Source organism: Cynocephalus volans, chromosome 10 (genome assembly GCF_027409185.1).
Source record: "Cynocephalus volans isolate mCynVol1 chromosome 10, mCynVol1.pri, whole genome shotgun sequence".
NCBI lineage: Eukaryota > Metazoa > Chordata > Mammalia > Dermoptera > Cynocephalidae > Cynocephalus > Cynocephalus volans.
Window position 1 is genome coordinate 102682845 of NC_084469.1, and position 27501 is coordinate 102710345.

Below are 27501 nucleotides of genomic sequence, written 5' to 3' on the forward strand. Positions count from 1 at the left end.
GCGAGACTTCTCTGTGGTTCCATATGGCTGTACAATTTACCTCTACCTCATCTTGTGGGGTTGCACAGGTCACATTTGCAATCCTTTGTGGGTTTGTGGGACATATCTATCACCTCTCAGGGTTGTGTGGGTCAACAACTTAGAAATCACCTACATTTCCAAGGGCCTCCTCTGTCCCTCCCAAAATTGCACAGCCATTTCTGCAGCCACATAAGGTATGTGGGTGCTTCCAAGCCAGTAGGATGGCCCTCATTTCCCCAGGTATATATTCAACAAGCCGGTGAATGGACACGCTCTGGCTGTCTTCGGGGTGAAACTAGATTCCCGCCGGATCCCCATCCAAAGCTCCCTGCAGAGAGTGGAGGTGACCAGATCATGACCCCTCCCCAGCCTCCCCAGCCACCACCCTTCATCACTCCCCAAGAAGCCATCTTCTCTTCCTCTCTCCTACCCTAAGAACAGGTCTCTGAAGGCCTAGGCCACGTCTCCCTCCAAAAGGACACTCTGATGGCCACCTTCGAGGGCCCAGAAAAGGACTTCATTGGGGCCTCAATCTTTGTCAATGTCACCGTATTTTCCTCAGGTGCCACTCTCACCCAGACCCCTGGATGAGGTCAGGACATGGTGTTCTTTCCCAGCCCAGACCCCTGTCTATGTGACCTAAGGCCACCTCCTAGCCTCAGTTTTCTCTTCAGAGAAAAAGGAAAACACCAGAAGGGCCAGGAAGAGCTGAAATTTTGTTATTGTCTTTTCCTGCCTTCACCAAGACAGGTGTCCTATATCAGCAGTCCCACCACCGACCCAGGAAATTGAACCCCCTCAGCATATTCCATGGTTCCTCTGTCTCCACAGGTGGTGAAATGGTCCAGGCTGAGACCCTGGGGGTGAAGATTGTCCAGAGCCCATACAACATCAAGTTCACCAGGACACCTCAGTATTTCAAGCCGGGGATGCCCTTCCACTTTAGGGTCAGCATCTGGGCTTACTCAGCTCAGAGATTCAGGGCCCCCTCCCCAAAATAGACCCTTCAGGAGACCAAAACCCACCTTGGACTCACTTGCATCCAATTCATTTGAGAGTCCATCATGTTCTCCAGAGTAATCCCAAGTTCCCCTCAAGGCTTAACCCAGGTCCCCACAAAGCACAGTGTTGGCTCCAGAATCTCTCTATGGGGAAACAATCAGGCTGGAATGTGGTGCTTGAGAGTTTATCTGGAGGCTGCATTTGCACAGCAAGCATGCTGTTTTTAGATACGTTAATTTGGAGTGGCTTTGAGATGTATGATGGGCATTAGGAAATCTAGGGATATCCTTTGGTGCCAATCCTACTCCAAGTTTCCCCCAAGCCTTCCATGTCTTCTCCTACCTTCTGCACTTCCACTCTTTCCACTCCCAATCAGCACACCATCACTCAGGGTGAGCACATATGGTTGTACACTGCAAAACTTTAGGGGGTGCTATTCATAAAGACTAATATGAATAGCACTCTCGGTGTTGTTCAGTACACCATTTGTACAGCTACACAAGGCAGTCCTATCCGAATTGTATTCTCAGTTTCCATCTCTCACACCAGGCCACTCCCAGGTCTGTACTTCATCTCATCCCAGATTCCACTCCAGGTATTTGTCTCAAATCCTGATGGGTCCCCAGCCTCCAGAGTCCTTGTCCACTGCCAAAACCAGAGAGTGTACACCTCACCCAATGGGGTGGCCAGTCTCACCATCAACACAGATGCAGATCTGGACCAGTTCCCCATCATGGTACCAATCTGACAGGGAAAGGATGGTGGGGTTGGGGCTGTATGAGCTGGAAGTGTTGGGACTTACTTTCCCATCACCCTCCCCAGGTAAAAACTGATGAGTCTCTCAGGCCAGAAGAACAGGCTTCAGCCAATATGACAGCTTGGCCATATTTGACTCAGGATGGGTCAGGGAATTTTCTGCACATCGAAGTAAAGACACTGGGCACAGATGTTGGCAGCAACATACACTGAGCCTCAACACAAGGCATCGAAACCCCTCAACCAAAGACAAGATTACTCATTTCACCATCCTGGTGAGGGGCTAGGACCAGGGCCTGAGCCAAGGAGTTCTTTCCCTGGAACAACCTTGGCTTGCTGGGTTGGAGGAAACATGAACAAAGGTGTGAAGGTGGGGACAATCTGGGGTGGGCTCAGACCAAGAAGCTGAAGCAAGAGTACTATGGGCTCCCACTGTGGACTGGGACAGCCTCAGGGAAGGGATGCCTTTCTCCTCTCATTCTTGGCCTCCTTTGTCTCCAAGGTCCTGAGTAAGGGCCAGATTGTGAGAGCCAAACATCAATCAAAAAGCCTAGGGACTGTCTATACATCAACCATTATTGATGTGACTTCAGAGATGCTGCCCTCCTTCCGCATTCTGGCCTTTTATTTACTGCCCAGGGGAGTGAACCAGGACCCTGAGCTGGTGGCTGATTCCATATGGATTGATGTAATTGACAGATGCATGGGAATGGTGAGCCAAACTCCTTGTAGCTGCACATCACAATCATAAAGGCATAGAAAGGGTCTGCACAAGTTCAGGGGTTCCCAGTCTGGGAGGCAGGAGAGATGAAGATGTGGCCTTAAGAGCTCAACACAGTGGGTAGGAAAGATGCAGGCAAATAAATATGTAGAAGTGGGATTGACCTGGTGGAGTTCCCAGCTGCTCCACCAGAGCAGTAAGGAGCATGAACTTGAAAGTGGAGTTGGGTGGCTATGATCCCCCTTTTCTGACATCTCTCTTTTTCTTGGTTCAGCTGAAGGTTGGCTTGAAGAATGATGGATTCAACCAACCTTTGGAGCCCAACAGCCAAATGGACCTAAAGGTTACAGGTGATGCAGGGGCCACAGTGGGGCTGGTGGCCGTGGACAAGGCTGTCTATGTCCTGAACAGCAAACACAAGCTCACTCAGAAGAAGGTGAGAGCATGTGAGCTTTGGGTCAAGAGATTGCCTAGGTATTCTAGCTGGAGTCTCAGCTATAGAAAGGGCAACATCAATTTCTGTGAGTATTCAAGGAGAGGGTGCACAGTATAGTAACTGGAAGGTGGTAAAAGCTCAATAAACAGGAGATGATGTGAGAATTACTATTTGAACCTGTGATTCCAGTGTACCATTGCTCCTTCCCTGGAGGGGTTAGATAGGTCCCAAATTTAGGTTTCTCTCTTGACCTCCAGGTCTGGGATGTGGTGGAGAAACATGACACTGGCTGCACAGCAGGCAGTGGAAAAGATAGACTTGCTGTGTTCAAGGATGCTGGATTGGACCTGAAGATCAGCACAGGGATGGACAGCCTGGCAAGCTCAGGTACAGGCAGGGAAGCAGGAGGGAGGCAAGAATAAGCAGTATTGCCTAGTGGAGTTTGGTGTCAAACAGACATGCTTTAAAATCCAGACACTGCCACTTACCATGGGCCAGTCACATTTTCACTCTGTCTCAATTTATTTGTCCATAAAATAGGGACAGTAATAAAAGTAGCTCATCATGTGTCAGTTCAGATGTAGGTTTGGCATGTGTATCAGATACAAATTAAACAAGGTAGAAGTTTGTTTCTCTCTCAGTAACAATCCAGAGGTTATACTGGGTCTCAGGCTTCTTCTAGCTTGTTTTTCTGCATTATTGCAAGGTGGTACTTCATGATAATCTCATGCCAGGCAGTAGGATGAAGGGAAAAGAAAAGAGGAGTACACTTATTTCACATCTCATTGACCAGAACTGAGTCACATGGCCCCACCTAATTGCAAGGGAGGCTGGGCAATATAGTCTTTATTCTGAGTGGTATGTAAAAGATAGAGGTGTGGAGCTCCAGTAGCACAATCAGTTAGCGTGCAGTACTTATATAAAAGATAGAGGTTTAGTTGCCACAGATGAGAGAAGAGAATGGATATGGGGAGAACTAAGAGCGTCTTCTTTCAGCTATAAATGGTAATGTTAATAACAGTTTCTATTAATTATATGCTGGACTCTATGCTAAGTACTTTTATATATGTGATCTTATTCATATACCCATTTTATATAACTGAGGAAATAAATGTCCAGAGAATTTAAGTGACTTGCTAATGAATGCAGTTTTTAAGTAGAAAATCTTGAATATGAGGAGCCTGTGGGATGAAATGAAGTTATGCATTTAAGGCAATGGGCATACAGTAAGCATCCAACAGATATCATCAAGGATGTTGAAAATGATCTTGACAAGTGTCTTCTCATTCTTCCCTCTGACACACAGACTGGCACTGTCCCCAGAGTCCCCCTTCCAACCGGCACCGCCACTCCCTGAAGAGGCTGGAGACAAAGAGGAATGCAGGTTTGAGCTAAAGCTGGTTATGCCCCTCCTAACTCCCCAATGTGCTGTATTCATCAGGGCTTAGAATAGGAAACCAAAACCACTCTAGGTATTCAAGCAGGAAGAAATTTAACAGTGGGAGTTTGGTGCTCACAAAATCATCAGAAGTGCTGTAGGAGTGGAAGTTGGAAGGCTGCTTGCTGGGACTCAAGATCTCCCCACTTCAGTTTTTGTTATCCATGAAACCTCAGGAATCTGCTGCCAGTATCTCTCATGGGGCTGGTAGGTAGATAATGGAACACAAAATTGTGCCTGTTCCAAAAACACACATTGACTGGAGCTCACCCATCAGCTACCACCGCTACAGGAAAAAATCATTTGTTTATCTTCTATTTTCCAAATATTAACACAAGAACATCTCGGTGATTGGAGCTAATCCCATCCTGAGCCTTAGCAGTAAGGGATCTGGGCAATGTAGTTGTTAGATGTCTAGCCTCTGTTGATACAGGAGGAAATGCAGATGAAAGGAGAAATGAGTGCTGAGTGCCAATGGGCAATATCTAGCAAACCTGCCATCCCCGAAGGCCAGGGTACGAGCCAGAAGAGGAGACTCTAAGCCTGGAGTCAGAGGAATATGGGAGGTAGCACTGGATAGTATTAGAAGTGTGGATTCTAGTCCCAGCTCTGCCGCTTGGGAGCTGTGTGACCTGGGGCAAGTGGATTTACCTCTCCGTAGCTCAGCTTCCTCATCTGAACTCACCATGTGGGTTCAATGTGAAGCTTCAGGGAGAAAATACAGGCAAGGAGCGAGGCACAGAATGTGCCACAGGCATGGCTAAATAGAGGCCAGTTGTACGTGGCATTAAGGTGGATGAGTCCCAGCTTTTTAGGTCCTGCCCAACCCCTCCTCTCCCTCTGACTCTGGCCCACAGTGAACAAGTTTAAGACAGAGCTGGAGCGGAGGTGCTGTGAGGCTGGACTCCGGGAGAGCCCAGTGGGGCTGTCGTGTGAGGAGAGGACCCAGAATGTCCGCTACGGTCCAACCTGTGTGACTGCTTTCCTGAACTGCTGCCATCTGTCTGAGGCCTTGACTCGGGAGGCCCGGGAGGACCAGCTGCTTCTGGGGACATGTGAGAGGGCCACCACAGGAGATATGGGGTGGGGAGCTCCACTTAGGGGCATGTAGTGCCACGGGGGGTCTGGGGGGAAGATCCCACTGAGGAGTCTGGTGGGCCACAGGAGAGACATAAAGGAGATCCCAGCCTACATCCACTCCCTGCAGCGGATGAAGATGAAGACTTTGACGACATCTTCCTGGATGACATGCCCGTCCGGACCTGGTTCCCCGAGAGTTGGCTCTGGAAGAAGTTTACTCTGCCGAAAAGTGAATCGGGGTAGGGCCACAACCCCCATACCGGCATCTGGTCCCCAGCCCTTCCAATCTTCGCGGGTGCTGAACACGGAAATAATCCCAGTGCTGACATCGAGCCCTCAGGACAGACCCAAAATAGAACCCACCTGGATGGGGATAGAGATCCCAGGGGGTCTCACAAAATGATGACCCTCTATGGTGACCCAACAACACCCAATAGCTACCATACCCCTAGACAGTGCCCCCCCAACCCAGAGGTCTGTCCAGGCAGCACAGACTCAGTGATGTTCCCCCACTTCCAGCAGCAACTCCCACTACCCCATCTCTGTGAACGTGCCAGATTCCATCACCACGTGGCAATTTGTAGCTGTCAGCCTCAAGGCTGGAAAAGGTGACCCCAACAAGCCCCGTGCTGAGGGGATGGGAGAGTGGTGGACCTACCCAGCCCCCTACTTGGGGGGTCTGCTTAAACCCAATGTGCTCCCCCGGCCCTAGGTCTCTGCATCTCAGACCCCTTTGAGTTGACAGTTATGAAGTCCTTCTTTGTGGACCTTAAGTTGCCCTCCTCTGTGGTCAGGAATGAGCAAATCCAGATCCAAGCCGTGCTGTATAATTTCAGGGATCGCCAGGTCAAGGTGAAGCCCTAAGCCCTCATCCTCCCCTTCCCTGCCAAAACATCTGTCAGCGTGTTTTGTAAAAGGGAAATTACTGCAATGGGTCAGTGAAGTGGTGGACCTTTTGGAAAGCTTCTAGACATTTTCTTATTCAAACTTTACAGTAATCCCATCAGATGGGTACTATTTTTGTTCTTGGTTTAGAGATGAGGACACTTAGGTACAGAGAGGTTAAAGAGCTTGCCTGAGGTCACGTAGCATGTAAGTGGCAGAGGGGGCTCTGATCCAGGCAGGGTCTGTGATCTCAACCACTCTGCTGTGCTGTCACCTACACAGGCAATCTCAGGGCAGGGGTGGAAAAGGGACAAAGGCCCTAGGGTTCTGGGCCACCCCATGCATCAGAACCTGCCCTTCCCGCCCTAGGTCCGAGTGGAGTTTCCCCACAAAGAGCCACTGTGTAGCGCATCGAAGCCGGGAGCCCCATCCCGCCAGGTGGTGGTCGTGCCCCCCATCTCCTCCAAGATGGTGCCTTTTGTGCTTCTCCCTCTAGAGATAGGAAAAGTGGATGTGGAGGTCAAGGCTGTGGGCTATGGGGCCCAAGACCACGTGAAGAAGACACTCTTGGTCCAGGTAAAGAGCACCCCCACCCCCTTGCTGCTAGTGCAAACAGCGCAGCTTCTTCTGGGTCCCAGGCTGTCGATCATGGGAGGGGCAGGTGGTCCCAGGATCAACAGATGGGCCTCCCAGGGGGGAATGAGGTGCGAGAGAATGGATTGGAAGGTTCGGTCAGTGGGCTGGGCTTGAAGGGGTCACAAAGTCCCCACTCTGGAACTTTGGAGTCTGGCATAGATTCAAATCTTGTCTCTGCTGTGTGACCTTGGGCAACTTACTTAACTTCTCTGATCCTTCATTTCACCATTTACAGGGTGGGATAATCATCATGCCCATGAATCATTAGAAAACTGAAAATTACCCACAACCAGCATACCACCCATCCACAATAGTTTGCTTACTTGACAAATACATGTTCGGCACTTAAGATATAAGTGCTTTGAGAATATTAACTCATTGAGCCTTCAGAACAACACTATGAGGTAGGGACTATATTATTCCTCAGAGGCAGAGAGAGGTTAAGTCATTTTCACAAGGACACACAGCGAGGAAGCAGAAGAGCTGGGATTTGAACCCAGATATTTGGGCTCCAGAGTCTGTGCTCTGAAAAGCTAAGCAATGCTTCCCCTTACTTGTCATTATGTTTGTCATTTTTACAATTGTTGTTTCTAACTTTCTCCCTTTTCTCATCCCTCAGGCTGGGGGTCAGATACAGCGAATGTCCCATAGCATCCTCCTGAACCCCCAAGGTTTGTGGGATCTGCAGGTGGTGTGTAGGAACCTGGGGCCATGACAGGGAGGAGGGAGGGGCTGAAATGAGGGTGTCTGGCCAGGTGGGCTCTCCAAGCTCCTCCTGGGCTCTGCACAGCCTGACCTTCACAGCCCCAGAGCCCGTTTGTCACAGAAGTTTGTGCCTGCTCAGGTCAGACCCAGATGGAGCTGGTGCGAAGACAGGACTTTTTGAACAAGGTGCCTGACACACAGGCGGAAGTGTTTGTCAGCATCCAAGGTGCCTAGACAGAAGTGCCTCCTGGTGGGGTGGTGGGTATGGGAAGGTAGGGAGGGCCAGAGCTGGCTCCTCCAGGGCCAGACTGGTCACACAGGCTGGAGGGGCTGGGAGTGGCCATGTGGGCTTATCGGGGGGCTATGGTAGCTTGGGCCACTTCCCAAGGTGGCTCCACTTGCCCGCTGACAGGTGACATCCTTGGGGAGACCCTCTTGGGCAGCTTGACACCTGGAGAAACCCAGTGACTGCTGGAAGTCCCAACGGGCTGCCCCGAGCAGACACTGAGCTCCCTGGCCCCAGGGATTATCCTGACCTGCTATTTGGATGCCACCGGCCAGTGGGGCAAGGTCGGGGTGGAGCACAGGGACCAGGTGATGAAGAATATTGTCAGCGGTGAGAGCGGGACCCTTCCTGGACCTTGATGAGAATGTCTGAGTCTCTCCGGGAGAGTGGCTGGGCTACCCTCAGACAATCACACCCAAACTCTGACTCCTCTCCCAGACTGCAACATAATACCAGTTCCACCAGGTAACCCCCAAACTGCTACCCCTAGATGACTCCTTCACCCTGGTGCAATATAACAGACTCCCTGGTCCCCTAAGCAGCGACTCCCCAGGTGACGTTATACCCAGACACTGTCCCAGGCCACACTCCCTCGGTGCCACTCCCTGACCTACATCCCCAGGTAACCTCAGGGGACACTCAAGCACTAAACCTGAATATAATCCCAGGAGGCTTCCTCGCAGTTACATCTGAATGCCAACACCTCCCCGGGTTATGACCAAACCTCCCAAGTAACAACCAGAGATGGGCACCCCCAGTAATACCCTGACAGAGACCCCCCCCAAGCCAATTCAGATGCTGACTCCTCTCCCAGACTACACTCGGCCACCAACTCTCCATTCAGTTTCTTTCAAACAGTAACCACCCAGGTAGGACTGAGACACTGTCACCTCCAATGTCACACCCAAATAGCAAACCCCCAGATAACCTTTAGGTAGTACCCAAGTGGCAATGCTCAGAGAGGATTTTTGAGAGGTGCTCTTCCAAGATTACACTCCCAGGTGACACAGACACACTGATGCCCCAACTTCACAACCAAGAAATAATCCCCAAGAAAGTTCGCAGGTAGAGCCTCTTGGGTTGTCTCTTTTCCTGGTTTACACTTGGACGTCAACCCTTTCCATGATCCCCCCAAGCAGCAACTCCCAGGCACACTCTTCCCCAGAGTCCCCAAGGTGGTGGTTTTCCAGGTTACTTCCAGCCAGATACAATTACACCCTGGGTCCCCCGCAGTCACACCTGGGCCATGACCCTCATTTACACCTGGGCCCTGAAGCCTTCTTAAAACACCTGGACAGTGGGTCTCCTCCTACAGATTACATCTAAGAGTGATGCACTCCCAAGTCACACTCATACCCTGCCCCCCTCCCAGCTTGTTCCTGATAACTGACCCCCTCCACAGGCCACACCCAAACACCAACCTCCCTGAAAGCCCTGCTCCATCCATTTCCCCAGGTTACACCCGGATGTTGACACACCGGAGTGCAGACGGCACCTATCACACCTCCAAAGGAAGTCCAGGAAGCACCTGGTAAGGATGACCCTGTCACTCCTGCCACCTACACTCTGGAAGCCCGAGGGGCCAGCCTGAGACTTGATGACCCAGGAACATCCACACTATGGGGTTTGGGGGTGGGCCAGTGGCATTCCATGCTGGCAGACCCGGAAAGCAGCAAATGGGGGTGGGGCTGGGCTGGAGCAATGTGCTTCACGGTGTAGACTACCCTGGAGTGTAGACGCCCCACCCCAGAGCCCCCTTGTGCTGTTCCCAGTTGTCACTCTCTCTCCCAACAGGCTCACGAGCTACGTGTTTCGGGTCTTCGCCCTGGCCTACCCCATGATGACAATCAGCATGATCGACCCGCCCTCTCTCTGTGCCATTGCCAACTGGATCACCCAGATGCAGGCAGAGGATGGGCACTTCTTGGAGAAGGACCCTGTGGTCATGGGGTCCATGCAGGTGCTTGCTGCCCCCTTGTCTGAGTCATTCCAAAACCACTCAGGTGTCTGTGCACTCATCAGGGGATCTCAGGCCCCTGCTCTGTTCTCCAGTAGAATGAGAACAGGAAAGAGCCGAGGCTCAGTGCTGAGAATCACATTTCCGTGGTCTGGACCACCCTGTGCTCTGTTACAATGTGGGTGAGGCAGGGCACATTTGGGGTCTGGTCTCCTTCTCACTCCAACATCAAGCTGTGGCCAGTTCTGGCCCTCGTCCCTCTGGGACTGAGTCCTCCCTGTCCCCCAGATGGCACACCCATGCCTACCAAGAGTTCCTCCACACCAGCCTCTAGAAATATCTTTCAAACACTGACATTTATTCTCTCACAAACCTGGAGGTTAGAAGTCCAAAATCAAGGTGCTGGCAGGGCCATAGTCCTTCCAAAGGCTCTCGAGAAGGATTCTTTTTACCTCTTCCTTCTTCTAGTGGTGACCGGTGATCCTTGGCTTGTGGTTGTGTCACTCTAACCTCTGTATCCATTTTCACATGGCTGAGTCCCTCTGTGTCCCTTCACATGGCTTCATCTCCCTGTGTCTCTTCCTCTTCTTATAAGGACACCAGTCATTGGATTTAGGGCTCACCCGAATCCAGTATGACCTCTTCTGAAATTAACTAATTACATCTGCAAAAACATTTCCAAATAAGTTCCCATTCTGAGGTTTCAGGAGAGCATGAATTTTGGGAGGTCACTCTTCAATTCAGTACAGGCATTGAGGGTGGAAGCTGGGAGATTAAAGGGGAGTTTGAAACCTGAGTGGGCCACTTAATAAGAGTGGGGTGGCTTCACATCTCTGACTACGGTTTCCTCATCATTACAATGGGGCTGCTACCAGGATGCTCTAAAATAGTGCAGATAGCTTAATCTTTGGGGCTGGTGACTTTTGTTGCAAGGCAGACCCCACACAGGCAAATCCCAAGATGGCTTCTTCTCTCTCTCCCCATCCTGCCTCCAGCATCTTCCAGGCCAGAGATGGGCACCTGGGAACTTCTCAAGCTCAGGTAGAAGAGGTTGGGAAAGGCATCCTCAAGATGCTGAGGGGATAACAGATGTGGCTCTGCATCCACAGGGTGGCTACCAGGGCTCCGAGGCAAACATATCCCTCACAGCTCTTGTCCTGATCGCCCTGCATGAGGGAAAGGAGCTGTGCAGCCCGACAATGCCGGTAGGACCCCGGAGAGGAGGACAGGCTCTGCAGGGTGTTCCAGACTCTGCACGTGGGGAGCTCCCCTCCCTCAACTCCCTCCGGATCTCTCTCTTCTACTCCCAGACTCTTTTCCTCTGATCACCTCCCTCTGGCCTCCTTTCTCCGACCCTCTAGAATTTGATTACCAGCATCGAGAGAGCCCGTGGCTTCCTGGAGAGAAAACTCCCCAACATCCAGACAACCTTTGCCATAGCCATAGTCTCCTATGCACTGGCCCTCGCCAACAGCTCCCAAGCCAATGACCGCCTGGACAACTTCGCCAGCCGAGGTGGGTGTGTGGTATGTCTTAACTAACTGTGTGTTAACTACAGTCACAGGGGAGGGGATATGATTTCAAATCCAGCAATGTGTATCTTATCACTTAGTGTTTATTGAGCACCTACTGTGTGCCAGGTCTTGAGCTCGACCCTGAGAGATCAAGGTGAGCAAGACGGATATGGTCCCTGCCCTCAAGGGTCCTGATGTCCCTGGGAGAGGCAGGCAGAAGACAAATAGATCTATATGTAATTACAAATTGAGATAAGCACTGAGATGATAACATACAAGGTGGGTGGGTGGCAAGGGGAGGGGACTGGAGGGCTGGGATGAAAGATGAAAAGTCACACCTGTGCAAAAGGCCAAGGATATCCCAAGCAAAAGGAATGGCATGTGCAAACACCCTAGAGTGGAAAAGAGTGCTTGGTGTACAAGGATGGAAAGGTCATAAACCGTGGATTACTGAGAGGGGTCTGCCTTCCCAGGCCTGCCCTATCTCATCCCCAAAGATCCACATCCCATCTTCTCCATTCCCCAAGTCAAGGGAAATGGAGTTAGAAAAACTTGCTTGCAGTGGGACTGGAGGGATCTGGAGGAGCTTTTGTGGACCTAAATTTCCCCACCTCTAAATAGTTAGAGTCCTGTCTCCTAGGATAATTTTGAAGGTGCAATGTTCACACGTTTTCTCAACAAAGAGCTTCACGCAAAGTGCTCAATAAAATGGCAGATAAGAAAAAAATTGGGCCAGATGATACAGGATAGAGTAGGTTGAGGCAGAGGGACCCAGCCCTCGGTTACAAAGTGGGTGTCCCCCTTCTAGACAAAACCCACTGGCCAGTGGGTGAGCAGTACGTGAACTCCCTGTATACCATTGAGGCCACAGCCTATGCGCTGATGCAGAAGCTGGAGCTGCGTTGGCACAGTGAGACACACGCCATCGCCAAGTGGCTACTGGAGAAGCGGGAGCTGGGAGGAGGCTTCGGGTCCACGCAGGTGACGGGGGCCTCAGGAGGTGGGGGCGGGGGCGCTAGCCGAGCTCCTGATGCGCCCGGCCCTACCCGACGGCGCTGTCCGTGGTGCTGACACGTCGGCCCACGGGCTCCTGGGGCGCTGTCTGTGGTACTAATCCGTGACCACCGTCTCAATACCCAGACCACGGTGGTGGCCCTAGAAGCCATGGCCCGCTTCCAGGAAGATGTCCCCTTCGAGGGCGTCCAGGATCTCCGCGTCCAGATAAGTGCCCCCAAGAGAGCCTTGAACGTGGAGTGGCTCATTGATCAGAACGACGCTTATCAGCAGCGGTCAGCAAAGTTGCGGCACTGAGGGGCAGACGGGAAGTACACACAGAGGTGATACTGGGAATGAGACCAAGAGTCATGCCCCAGCCAATCTCCCCCCCCAACAGGATTATCTCATAACCGTTGGAAATTTCGCTATACTGTCAATTTATTGATTCATCAATTCCACAAACATTTCTTGAGCATCTTCTACATGCTAATCACTCTCCTGGGTGTTGGGGATACGTTATAAAGATTCATCCCTTTCCTCGTGTAATGCAAAATCTAGAATGAAGCAAAAAAACACTAAATATATTCCATTTTAAGTGTTCTGAACACAGGGAAAGAGAAATAAATGTGTAAAGGAGGAAATTACTTGGGTGTGGTGAGTAAGGTAACTGCCATGACCTTACTCCATGAAGGAGGTGTCATTTAAGCTTCAGTTACTTGACACGTCTTTATTGAGCACCCACTGTGTGCCTGGCACTCTTCTTGGTGCTGGAAATACAGCCAGGAACAAGACAGAAAGAATCTGTACCCTTGTAGAATTTTACATTTTAATGGGGGAGGTGGACAACAAAGAGATATGAATGAGTAGAATATATAGCATGTTAAGTGGTGGAAAGTGCCAATCAGAAGAGTCTTGTGGGGGCTTTACGCATGGGAAATTTTGTAGATGCTGCAAAGTGAACAGATTTGAGAGATGCACAGTAGGACATAGTCTGAGTTAGCAGCTCTAGTTGATCTGTGACAGGGTAGAAACCACAAATGCTCTGTCAAAAAGAAATAGCAAAAACATCTGCATGTGGAGAGGTGGGTAATGAATCACCAGATCCCAAGTTAGGGAAATAAACGAGGCCCCAGTTCCAGTGCATGCCTTCCTTTCCACCCCCATTGTAGTTGACCTGCATTTAAATTCCTCTCTCCCTTCCCTTCAGTTCTTTGCCCAGGACGACCTAGAGATCAAAGCCAGTGGCACTGGGAGAGGTACCATCTCGGTAGGTGTGGTATTTCACTATCTTTATCCATTCAGGCTACTACAACAGAACAGCACAAACTGGGTGGCTTATAAACAACAGAAGTTTGTTTCACAGTTCTGGAGGCTGGGAATTTCAAGGTCAAGGCACTGGCAGATTTGGTGTCTGGTGAGGGCTTGTTTTCTGGTTCATAGATGGAGGCTTCTTGCTGTGTCCCCGCATGGTGGGAAGGACAAGGTGGCTCTCTGGGGTTGCTTTTAGAAGAGAATTCTCTTTTAGAAGAGAACCCCATTCATGAGGTCTCCACCCTCTAAACTAATCATCTCCCAGAGGCCCCACTTCCTAATATTTATCACATTGGTGATTAGGTTTCAACATATAAATTTGGGGGGGGACACAAACATTCAGACCAACCCTTGAGATCTTTACCTGGGGCCCAGGGCCTCCCTAGTTAGGAAGAGTAGGGACAAGTCTTAGACTCCAAGATAAGATCAAAATCAGAAATGAATTTAGCTATTATTTAGGGCACTACTGTTTGCTTGGGGACAGGCTAAGGACCTCAGACTGGGAAGTTGGTATGGGTATAGGGTCCATGCAACAGGTGGGAAAATGGAAGCTCAGAATCGCCTTCACTTGTTCTAAATCAAGAGTCAGGGAGGTCTTCGGGCCCTTCTTCCCCTCTCATCCTGGGTCTATGAGGAGGTGTCTCCTTCCTTGTCCCCCCAAAGGAAGATTCTCCCTCCAGGATGCCTTCCAAGGCCCAGAGGATAATTCCACCCTTCCCCCAAAATATGAGCCAGCTCCGTGCCCTATCGCCCAGGAGGACAGCAGTTTTGCTCACCAAAAGGCAGCCTGTTACCATGTTTCAGGCAATGGAGTCATGGCTGAATCTCTGCCTTTGTTGTGTGACCTTAGGCAAGACATACCCCTCCTTAAGCCTTAGTTAAGTTCAAATTTATTTCGTTTATTTTATTTTATTTTATTTTATTTTATTTTTAAGATGACCGGTAAGGAGATCTTAAGCCTTGGCTTAGTGTTGTCAGCACCACGCTCTCCCAGTGAGCCACGGGCCGGCCCTATGTATTTTTTTTTAAATTTTATTATTACACAATGTAAATATATTTTGTGGCCCTTTACCAATTTCTCCCTAAACCCCTCTCCCCCAAATTTAAATTTAAACAAGTTAAAAGTAAATAAAATTGTGCTAGCTGGTTAGCTGTGTTGGTTAGAGCATGGTGCTGATAACACTGAGGTCCAGGATTTGATCCCTACACCAGCCAACTGCCAAAAGGAAAAAAAAAAAGGATAAATTAAAAATTCAGTTTATCAGTCTCATGAGTCATATTTCGGTAGCCACATGTGGCTAGTGGCTGCCATATTGAACAATGCAGATAGAGACCATCTCTATCACTGCAGAAAGTTTTATGACACAGAGCTGGTCTAGACTCTTCTGGCCACTGCACCTAGGAATTGAGGGTAGCAGATATTCCAGTGAATTCTCCACATGGGCAGGGACCTAGGCAGTCAAGGACTGGGGTGAGGAGGAAAGGGACAAGGTAAAGGTGGGCTCTGACACCCCTCTCCCTTGCCCCAGCAGATCCTGACCATATACCACAGGTCCTTAGAATCCTATGAGGGCACCTGCAACCTGTACCACCTGAACGTGACTCTCCACAGCATGCCAGAAGGTGAGCTTGGGCCCACAAATGCCCAACCCTTCTTCTTTATTATTTTATTTCAAACTGTCATTCATCAAGCACATTTTTTGCTTCACTCAGTCATCCCACAAATGTTTAGTGAGACTTACTTACCAGGTCATTTCTTGGCTCTGGGAACATAGACATGAACAAGTAAAATATCCCTTCTTCACTGGAAGCCACATTCTAGGGGAGGAAGATGAACAACACACAAGTTACAAAGCACTGATCAGGCATTATGTTAAATGATTTACTTGGACTAATTCATTTAATCTCACAACAACGCTGTTGGGTTGGGAATATTATGATCCCTACTTACAGATGAGGAAACTGAAGAACAGAGAGATTAAGCAACTCACTCAAAGTCGCACAGCAGCATCAGGATTTGAACCCAGGAAGCTGGTTCCAGAGGCTGTGTGCTTAACCACTGTGCTACTCAGCCTCTGAACTCCTGCCTTTTCTCTGCAGAGAATAAAAAGGGAGAGGAGACCTTCCAGCTCCAAATGGAAACGAGGTCAGGGCACCAGGATCTTGGGCTGGGTGGGAGGAGAACCCCACCTCTGGAATCCAGATTGCTTAGCAGCCCTCCCTGTGTACTGAGTGGAGGATTGGAATCAGCCAAGCTTGTCTCTCTATGCCTGCCCCCTCTTCCTCCTCCCCATCCCGCCCATTCTGTCCCCCATACTGCCATGTCTGACGTCCCAGGACAGAAGGCTGTACCTTGGCCAACATGCTCCATGACCCAAATGCCCAGAGTTGACTCCAAGACCCAGTTCCTACCTTTTCCAGGCACCCCAGCCCCCACCCCAGTTCTGCTCTGACTCACGACCCCTTTACCCAGGTCCACCCCAGAGGTAAACATGTACTGAGCACTTACTATGTGCCAGGTGCTGTTCTACGAACCAGGGACACAGCTGTGAGCAAGGCAGCCCCTCCCTGCCTCGGTGAAGTTCACAACCTATCAAGGGAGACAGACAATAATAACCAAATAATTACCCAGAACTAATACAAAATGACGACTCTGCTTAAATGTAGCAAAGGAGAGGTCCAGAGAGTCAGGGGAGGCAAGTCAGAGAATAGTCGGGTATGCCGACTGTGAAAGCTTCCCAGAGGGAGTGGTGCATCAGCTGAGACAGGAAAAATGAGAGGATGTTTTAGGGTGAAGAGAGAGGAGCGAGGATCCAGGCCGAAGGAACAGCACGTGCAAAGGTCCAGAGGCAGGACGGGACTGAGGCTAAGAGCAATCGAATGGAGACTAGGGTGGGAGGAGGTAAAGCAGAACGGTGCAGAGCCTGAGACAGAGCATTTGGGGGGGGGGGGAGTTGCTTGGTTTTGGTCTTTCGGCGGCTGGCAGGTACAGGGGTTGAACCCTGGGCCTTGGTGTTATCAGCACCATGCTCGAACCAACTGAGCTAACTGGCCAGCCCCGGCATTTGGTAATTGAAGGAAGGAAGCAGCATGTCAGATTTCTGCTGCTAAAGTTCTGTGCCTTGGAGGGCTGAGGGGGAGGGGGAGACCCGGGAGGAGGCTACTGCACTAGTCCAGACAACAGATGATGGCACTGAGGAGCATGGAGGAGAGGCAGCACAGCGGGAAGAGACACTGGGGCTGTGAAATCCCCAGGTTCTAAGGCAATCGGGAGGCCACAATGACCATCATGGACATCTCCCTGCTCACCGGCTTCTACCCCAACCAGGATGACCTTAAACAGGTAAGGAAGACCCCACCCGCCCACTGTAGAGCAACAGCCTGCAGTCCCCGTGTAGGTGCAGAGAAGCGTCTACCCCGATCAAGGCCCCCGGGTTAGTGCCCCACATGGTCAATGGTCACTTCTAGTTGACTCTCTGCATGGCCTTAGCTAAATCTCGCCCTGCTTGGGCCTCAGTTTCCTCGCAACAGTGGGGCTGATCAGACAAGGGCTGGGAGCTCTGGGAGTTACTTCACTCGGACTGGAGATCCTAGAGCTGGGGGCCTCAGAGGCTCCCTGCTGACCCTGGTCTCCACCCTCTGCCCCAGCTCACAAGCGATGTGGAGATGTACGCCTTCCAGTACGAGACCAAGACAAACTCCAGCGACAGTACGGTTGTCCTGTACCTAGAGAAGGTGAGAAATGCCAGGTGCCTCTGCCAGAGGCCTGTGGGCAGCCCAGGGAAGAACACAGGGTCAGTCCTTGGGCAGTGCTGCACTTAAGCCGTGCCCTCTGAGGTTAGAGCCTCTGGTGTAGTCAAACCCAGGTGGTCTGGGGTCATGACCAGTGTTCATGGCCAAGGCCCTGTGGTCAGTGTCCCTGGTCAGTCCTGTGTGAACAGGACTCCCCTCCCCCCAGCTCTCCCACGAGAAAGACATAGTGCTGGGCTTCCGGGTCCACAGGATGCTGCCAGCGGAGTTCCTGCAGGCCGCCGTGGTCACCGTCTACGATTACTACGAACCTTGTGGGCAAGGGTCTCGGGGGCAGAGGGAGCCCGCGAGGAGGCACAGCCTGCAGAGGACAGGGCCAGGAGGGGGAAGGATGAGGGACGAAGCCAGGAAGGGGGACGGGGCGTTGCCAAGAGGGGCCTGAGCCTGGACGGTCATAAGGGGCGTGGCTTTCTTGAGCGATCTAAGTGGGCGGAGTCAAGAAGAAGTTTGTCCAGAACCGAAGGGGGACCGGGCACCGCCTGCCGGGAATGGGATGCGGCAAGAAGGGGCGGGGCCTTAAAGGGGTGGGGCCTTCGGAGGGGCGTGGCTTACTGAGGCTTGCAGGAGGCGGGGCCAGGAGGGAGGGAAGATCAGGGAGGGTCTGGAGGGGACAGCTTAGGAATCGGGCTGGGCCAGGAGGGAACCTGTACCCAGGCCTTGCTGGGGAAAGGGGCAGAGCCAGGGCCTGGAGGGAGTGGGGCCTGGTGCGCCCCCAGTTCTGGCCCAAGCCGACCCCGGGCCCTGCCCCCCACAGCCCTTCGGTGCAGCGCCTTCTACAACCTGCCCACAGAGCGATCTTTACTGCGAAAGATCTGCCACAAAGACGTCTGCAGATGTGCCGAGGGTGAGATGTGCCGAGGGAGACAAAGAGAGACAGACATGGGGACACAGAGAAGCAAAAATTGTCACATACACTTGCACTGCTAAAGATTAAGTGAAACAGAAATACACACACTGAGAGAGACACAAAGAGGCTAAGGCGGGAGAAACAGACAAGAAAAGGACACAAAAGAGAAAGAGGGGGAGAGAGCCAGACCAAAAAGGCCAGATCCAGAGACAAGCGGGTGGTGGGCTTGGGGACCAGCGGGAGGGCGGGTGGGTCGCGGACGGGAGGAAGCCCCGTCCCCCAGCTCAGCCAGAGCAGCGGCCTGCCTGACCCTCCAGAGCAGTGCCCGTCCCCGAGGAAGGACAGCGACCGGCTGAAGCAGGAGGAGCTCCAGGCGGCGGCGTGTGAGGCGGGCGTGGATTTTGGTGAGTGTGGGAGCGTCAGGAGGCAGGCGGAGGGCCACCTGCAGGCCAGATGCCACCACGAGGCCCTCCGGGCCCCCTCTTTCCCCAGTGTACAAGGTCAGACTGGAGGCCGTGGAGGACTCCGCCTCCAGTCCTTACATCTACTACAACATACAGCTCCAGGATATAATCAAGAGTGGTATCTGGGAGGTGACAGAGGAGCGGCTGTGGGGCCCTGACCTGGAGGTCCTGCCGGGAATGGGGTGGAGCAAGAAGGGGCGGAGCCTTCAAAGGGGCAGGGTCTGTCGAGGCAGCTGCTGGGCAGGGCCAGGCACGGTGAGGCTGGCAGGGAGGGGGTGGGGACAGGAAGAGAGGAAGATCTGAGAGGGCCTGGAGATGACAGCCTGGGAACGGGGAGGGACCAGGAGGGAGTCCCAGTGTAGGGGAGGGCCAGGCCTGTGCACACTCATACACTGGGTCTCCTCCAGGCACGGACCCTGCCACATCCCTTGCCATGAAGAAATTCGTCTCCCACGCCACCTGCCATGACTCCCTGGGGTTGCAAGAACAGGAATCGTATCTCATCATGGGCCAGACATCAGACCTGTGGAGAGTCAAAGCTGAGTGCGTGGGGGGCTCCTACTGCCCCGGGGAGTCAGGCCTGGGCTCCCTTCCCTACCCCAGCCCAGCCTTCAGTCCCAAAATTTCTGCTGGACCTGTTGGCAAGAGACCTCAGATTTCAAGGCGGCCCTGAATGGAGGCGCAGGCCGTGCACTGCACAAGTCCAGGGAATGCTATCCACACGAGACAGTGTGGGTGTGCATTACCTCCGTTCTCCACAGAGGGCAGTAAAGAGCCCGTGGAAGGGGCACGTTTTCTAATCCCCATTGGTATGAGCTAGATCGAGGCTGGAAGACCAGAGAGGACCCAGTGGAGTGGACGCTACAGGCCGAGGCTCTGCGAGGCTGCCAAGCAGGACAGAGGGGCATGGCAGGGAAGTCCCCAAGTCCCCAGGGTCACCAGGCTCTCCTCACCCTTCTGGCTGTCTCCCACCCACAGCTACACCTATGTCCTGGGCAAGGACATGTTCCTCATGCATTGGCCAGCAGATGGGGATGTGGGCAAGAAGGAACTGCTGGACCAGCTGGAGGGATTTTCGGAATATTTGACCACCCACGGCTGCAAGTCCTAAGACCCTGAGGCCTCTGCTGCTCTCAGGAAGGTGTCTCGGAGAAGGTCGGGGCTGCTGGGCTTAACCCCAAATAAAGGGCACAGAATATCATACCCAAACTCCAGACATTTGTTGCTTCTCCAGCTTTCAGCAGAGACCCTGCACGACATGTCCCAACACAGCTTGGACCTGTCTCCTCTCCCTCTCCCCCTTTCTCACTCCATTCCGACCACAACAGGTCTTTGCATCCTTCCAACACCCAAGTCGATTCCCACCTCGGGGCCTTTGCTCTCACCGTTCCTCTGCCAGGGACACCCCCTCCCCCCAATATCTGCTTGGCTTGAACCCTTCCCTTACTTGGGCTCTGTTTGAATGTCACCTCTCGCTGGCCCATTAGCTCAGTTGGTTAGAATGCAGTGTTAATAACACCAGGTCCAGGGTTCGATCCTTGCACTGGCCAGCAAAAGTAAATAAATAAATACAAAATAAATGTCACCCCTTCAAAGATACCTTCTTTAATAACATATCTAAAATAGGTCCCCTCCCATCACTGTCTGTCCCCTTCCCCTGCTTTATTCTCTTAATAGCACTTATAGGTACATCGCATATGATATTTATTGGCTTGGTTGTTAAACAGGTGTGTCAGCTCCTTTAAGACAGGGGTCGTGTCTGTCTGGCTCACTGAGGTATTCCCAGTTCCAACAGCAGGGACTGGCCTCAGTCGGTGCTCAGAAAATGATTATTGCATGAATGAGTGATTGAACAGATGAATTTATAAATGAATTTGGTGCCCACTCTGTGCTTGGCCCTGATGATTCACAATTGCTCATACAGAAGCAAGTGTTCAAGGAACTCAAAGTGACAGAAGCTCTGATGGAGAAGCCTAGGCAGCTGGGGAGCAACCACCAGGGGCAGGGGGAGATGAGTTCATTTCATCCATGTGGGCTGGGGTGGGAGTGAGGACCTGCCAAGCTGAGGAAGCAGCCCATGTGGGTCCAGAGACCCCCACAGAGTGCTGGAGGGACTGCAATGCATCCAGGATGGCTTCAACTTGGGGTGTGAAGGAGGAACCAGCAGAGGGGAAGTGAGAAAGAGATAGACGAGGCTGGAAAGGCTGTGGGCAGGCTGACTTCATAAAGGTCCTCAAATGCCAAGCCACAGGGCTTGGTCATTATCAAAGGCAGCAGGGAGCCATGGAAGATGTTTGAGCAGGAGCAGGACTGATCAGCCCTGAGGGGGAAAGGCCCAGCTGGCTGATGGGGAGAAACCGAGCTGATGGCAGAAAACGTGGAGAGGAGCCCTGGGGCTGTGGGGCCACAGGATGACATGGCAGTGGCTGTCTGAGTTCAAATTCTGCCCCCACCTACCCTGGCTGTGTTACCTTAGCCTGGTTACTCACCTCCCTGTGCTGTGGCTTCCTCATCTCTAACATTACATCTCTCAGAGTTGTGAGTGCTGGGCACATGGTGAGTGTTTGTTAAACATTCACTAGTCGGGTTGGCCGGTTAGCTCAGATGGTTAGAGCACAGTGTTACAACACCAAGGTCAAGGGTTCAGATCTCTATACTGGCCAGCTGCCAAAAAATAAATAAATTTTTAAAAAATAATTTTAAAAAATTGACTAGCCTTATCACCAATGAGCCAGGCAAGAGGCCATGGGACAGTGGAGCTGCTAGAATCTCCATGACAGCCAGAAGAAAACAGGCCACAGCAACCCCTGCTCAAAACCCTCCTGGGCTCCTATTGCTCTAACCCTATGGCCCTCAAGACCTTACACTGTGGTCCTGTCACCTCCCTGACCCCATGTCCTCTCACTCTCCATCTCACTCCACTCCAGGCCTCCTCCATGGTCCCCAGAAACCCAAAGCTGTTTTCTGCCTCTGGGCCTTTGCGTAAGCTGTTCCCTCTGCCCAGAACACATTTCCCATGACTGCTTCCCCCTCAAACTCATCTGAGTCTTCACTCAGAGAGGCCTTTCCCAGCCATTCTGGCTAAACGAGACTGGCCACTTCCCCTGGGGTTCTCTCTCTCAGCAACACGCTTGTTTGTTTTAGAGAAAATGTCATGGTGCATAATTATGCACTAGAGAATTTACACCTTTGCTTTCTGTCTCCCCTACTGGGCTGGGAGCCCCAGGAGAGCAGGGAGGCTGTCTGTCTTAGTCACAGTTATAATTGCAGCAGTCTGCTAAGGGCCTGATGCATAGTAGGTGCTCATTTTGCTGAATGAATGACTGAAAAAATAAAAGAGTGAGAGAGAAATAGAAAGGAGAGAGGGAAAACAGAAAGACAGTGGGGGGAGGCTCATGACCTGCTACTATACAGCCCTCAAGCTAAGAATGTTTTTCCACATTCTTAAAGAGCTGGGGGAAAAAAATCAAAGAAGAATGTGCAACAGAGATCTTATGTGGCTTGGAAAATCTAAAATATTTATTTTCTGGTTTTTTACAGAAAAAAATATGCCTACCCCAGAGTTAGTACATTAGTTATCTATTCCTATTAAACAAATTACCCAATACTTAGAGGCTAAAAACAATAGAAGCTGATTGTCATTTATAGTCTCTGTGGGTTAGGAAAACCACAGGGAATGGCTTAGCTGGATAGTTTAACTCAGGGTCTCTCATGAGGTTACAAAATGTCACCTGGGGCTGTCAATGTATGTGAAGGCTTGACTGGAGCTAGAGGACCCACCTCCAAAGCAGCTCACTCACATAGCTGACAAGTTAGTAGGGGCTGGTGGAAGGCCTCAGATCCTTGCCACATGGACCTCTCAACTGGGCTGCTTGAGTGTCCTCACAATATGGCAGCCAGCTTTACCCAGAGCTAGTGATACCAGATAAAGAAAAGAAGGGAGCCACAGTGCCTTTTATGACCTTGTCTTAGAAAGCCCACACCATCATTTTGCATCATCCTGTTGGTCACCTGAGCCAGTACTGTCCAGTATGGACAGAGACTACACAGGGCATGATTACCAAGAGGCAGGGATCACTAGCAGGATAAGTCCCACTTGGCCATGGTGTACAATGTATTTAGCATGCTGCTGGATATGGTTTGGTAACATTTTGTTGAGGATTTTTGCCTCTGTATTCATAAAGAATATTGATTGTTAGTTTTATTCTCTTGTGGTATCAATGTCTGGCTTTGGCATCAGGGTATGTTGGCCCCACAGAAAGTGTTAAGAAGTGTTCCCTCCCCTTCTATATTTTGGAAGCATTTGAGAAGAATTTGTGTTCATTCTTTAAATTATTGATTGACTTCACAACTCAAGCCATCTGGTCCTGGACTTTTCTTTGTTGGGAGGTTTTTGGTTATTAATTTTATCTCTTTACTTATTACAGGTTTGTTGAGATTTTCTATATCTTCTTGAGTCAGTTTTGGTAATTCGTGTGTTTCTAGAAATTTCTCCATTTCATCTAGATTATCTAATTTGTTGGTCTCCAATTGTTCATAGCATTCTTTTATAATCCTTTTGATTTTTGTTAGGTCAGTAGTAATGTCCCTGCTCTTTTTTTCCCCAGCTGTCCAGTACCCTGGACCTTGGTGTTATCTGCACCACACTCTATCCCACTAAGCTAACTGGCCAACCCTCATTTCTAATTTTAGCTATTTGCATTTTCTCTCTTTTTTTCTTAGTCATTATAGCTAAGAGTTTGTCAACTTTGTTGATCTTTTCAAAGAACCAGCTTTTGGTTTCACTGATATTCAGTTGTTATTCTATTCTCTATTTCACTTATCTCTGCTCTAATCTTTGTTATTTCCGTCCTTCTGGTAGCTTGGGTTTAGTTTGTCTTTTTTTCCCCTAGTCCCTTAAGATGTAAAATTAGGTTGCTGATTTGAGATCTGTCTTCTTTTTTAATACAGGCATTTACAACTATAAGTGGCATGTTGTGTTTTCATTTTCATTTGTCTCAAAGTATTTCTTTTTTTTTATTTTTGGAAGTAGTTTCTAATTTCCCTAATGATTTTTCCTGTAGCACATTGATAATATTTAAGAATGTGTTGTTCAATTTCCGAACTTGAGGTGGGAGTTTGAGTTGCATGCAACTGTCTGCTGCAGGTGCAGCTGAAATCCAGGTGGATCAAGGAAATGACTTGCAAGGCAATATATCCACCTGTGTGCATATATAAATATCTAATTCCTCTGTCTGGGGCTGCAGGATGTCCCACTTCTCTGTGTACATTTGTTTCACTCTTAAATCATGTCGGTTTTATACAAAACAGATAGAAAAATTTAAAATTATTCAGATGCCCACACTGGCCAGTTGCCAAATAAATAAATAAATAAACATAAATTTGTGAGGGTTATTAACTTAGTCACAGAAACCAACTCTGGTTGATTTAAGCAGAAAAGTTTATTTAAGAATACTTGGGAGCAACAGACAAAATTTGGTATATCCATACAATGGAATACTATTCATTATTTGCAATAAAAAGAAATGAACTAATGACATGTGCTAAAACACGGATGAGCCTCAAAAACCTTATGCTCCGTGAAATAAGCAGACACAAGAGATACATATTGTACGATTCTATTTACATGAAATGTCCAGTAAAGGCAAATCTATAAAGATTACTGGTGGCCTGAGGCTGGGAGTGGGGATGGGAATTGAATATAAATAGATACAAGGGCTCTTATGGGAGGGATAAAAATGTTCTCAAACTCAATCAGGGTGATGGTTGCACCACTCAGTCAAGTACTAAAAATCATTGAAATATACACCTGAAATAGATGAATTTTATATGTAAATCACACTTTAATAAAGCTGATTTTTAAGAAATACTTGGGATCTCACAGAGTTGCCAGAAGAAAAGAGAATGAGGCTCCAGGTCTCAAGGACACAGACCAGTACTGGAGAAGACACAGTTGCAGTGACCACTGGGCTGAGCCACCACTGACAGTGGACACTGATTCGTTATCAGACCCACTGCACCAGCAGCCTCCGAAAACTGGACGTTGCTGCTGCTATCTTTCTGTGGCAGCTGACATGTGGTCCCTCCCTCCCTGCATGGCCTCTGATTTAAAGTCAGAAGCTCCTCCGGGGAGGTGGGGGAGGGTGTGGTGGAAACAGTGTGATGTGCTCACCTAACTGATTCCTTGCTTTCTGTCTACTACACTAAATGACGTTTCCCAGCCTCTCCTGCAGGTGAGTGGAGACACGTGATGGGTCTTGGCCAATGGAATGAGAGCAGAAAATATAACGGTCTCCTGGCTGAGGCAGTTAAGAGTGTGTGTGCCTTCTGCACAGGTACCACATTACAGAAAATCCACTGGGTTCTGCAAACAAGGGACATTTTCTAAAGGGAGGAAGAGCTATTATAGATCAAAAGACACTTCACAGAAATATCTACCAAGTGCCATATGTAGACCTTGTTTGGATCCTGACAAAAATAAGCCAACCTTCCTGCAGCTGTTTGTTAGAAAAGAATAATAAAAGGACTTAAAAATAAATAATAAATAAAATGAATCAACCAAAAATAAAACATTTTGGGGACAGTCTGGAAACATTGACCATAGATTGGGTATGAGATGATATTAAGGAATTATTGTTTATTTTCTTGTGCATGATAATGATATGTGATTATGCTCAAAACAAGAAGTTCTTATCTGTTAAAAAATATGTTAAATATTTATGGGTGAAATGATATGATACTTTGACTTTTCTTTAAAATATTCAAGCCCTGAGGTTCTGGCTCTTTTTTTTTTTTTTTTTTTTAAAGATGACTGGTAAGGGGATCTTAGCCCTTGACTTGGTGTTGTCAGCACCACGCTCACCTAAGTGAGCGAACCAGCCATCCCTATATAGGGATCCAAACCTGTGGCCTTGGTGTTATCAGCACCACACTCTCCCGAGTGAGCCACGGGCCGGCTCGAAGTTCTGGCTCTTGATAAGATGGAGTATGCCCACCCTGTCTCTCTGATGGAAGGCAAGGAGCAGCTATCTGAGGACTCTGAAAAGTAAGAGGGCTAAGAGAGTGTAAAGACGAGCCACTGATGGGAGAAAATATTCATAAAACACATATCTGATAAAAGACTTATTTCCAAAGTATACCAAAAAAAATCCCAAAACAGAAGAACGACCCAATTGAAAGCAAACACCAAGATATACAGAAGGCAAAACAGCATATGAAAAGATGCTCAGCATTATATGTCATTAGGGAACTGCAAACTAAAGCAACAATGGGATACCACTGCATACCTATTAGAATGGCTAAAATCCAAAACACTAACAACACCAAGTGTTGGATGGAATGTTGAGCAACAGGAATTTTCGTTTATTGCTACTGGGAATGCAAAATGATACAGTCGCTCTGGAAGACAGTTTGACAGTTTTTCACAAAGTTAAACATAGTCATTTCATATGATCCAGCAATCTCACTCCTGGGTGTTTACCCAGGTTGAGAAATTGCTCCAAGAGCTGGGAAGTGACACATACCAAGACTGTCTGGTTCCACCGTGTGCCCGCTTCATCTCAATCCTCTACCTCAATTCCAGCTTGAAGGAGCTTTGGCTGTCAGCTGGCCCAAGTTCATCCTGACTATGCCATTTCTAAGCTGGGTGCCTTGAATGATTTACGTGACCTCTCTGAGACTCAGTTTCTTCATCCGTAAAGGGGACAATGACACATAGGCCAGGGCACTGATACTAAGATACTAAGATACTAAGGCCCAGGGCACACTCTGCAGACAGCCTGGAGCCCAGCAAGTTTCTCCACTCACCAAATTCATTTGAGCAGAGCCCCAAAACAGGTTACCCAACTTTTGCACATAATGCATTCCTGGAAAAGTATGAAGGTGATTTCGCAAAACTCAAACGATAGAAATCTGTGCTGTCAAGGACATTCCATTCACTGAGGACTACACAAATTATAAAATCCCACATTACTTCTCACCTCTTAGGCATCATTATCAAAGATATATTTCAAGGTTTTCGTAAATATTATTTTAAAAAATAAATTGGATTTATCTTACTGGACATTTTTTTTTTCTGATTACAAAAGTGACAGATGCTTGTTGCAAAGGAAATTCAATTGTTAGAGAAATATGCAATATGGAAAATTAAGGTGGTGTGGATGTCCACATGCAGAAATGCACACGAGTGGTTTAGTTATAGCTCCAGACTTTCTTATGTACATACCAGCATATGTGTTATATACACGTATATGTATATGAGGGGTCTTCAAAAAGTTCATGGAAGAATTCATATTATCTTTAACTCAACTTTTTCCATGAATTTTTGAAGACCCCTCATATGTATACAATGTACATATATATCCACCAACATAAATAATTCATCATTTTTTCAACAACAAAAAAGATCATATGAATTATTTGGAGGTTTGCCTTTCTTTTTTGCTTAATTCTATGTCTGGCCATCTCCTTATATTGGCAGAGAGAAATCTAGCTCATTCTTTTGAAGAACTGTATAATAATATCCCATCGCATGGATATCCCTAATTTATGGGCACAGTCCCCTTTAGATGGACACTTCTCGATTTTAGCAACAAGGTCACAATGAATACCTTTTACATGCAACTTTGTGTTCGTGG

The 27501-nt window shown here is 49.3% G+C and overlaps 1 protein-coding gene across 1 annotated transcript; it reads left to right on the forward strand.

The window, feature by feature from the left end:
• The first annotated feature begins 17024 nt into the window (after nt 1-17024).
• Nucleotides 17025-19976, forward strand: LOC134387586 (complement C3-like). The gene is made up of 8 exons (XM_063110014.1): nt 17025-17087; nt 17393-17479; nt 17703-17808; nt 18309-18398; nt 18719-18805; nt 18894-19052; nt 19273-19408; nt 19844-19976. The coding sequence occupies exons 1-8, from the start codon at nt 17025-17027 to the stop codon at nt 19974-19976; spliced, it is 861 nt and encodes a 286-aa protein (XP_062966084.1).
• Nucleotides 19977-27501: the final 7525 nt, after the last annotated feature.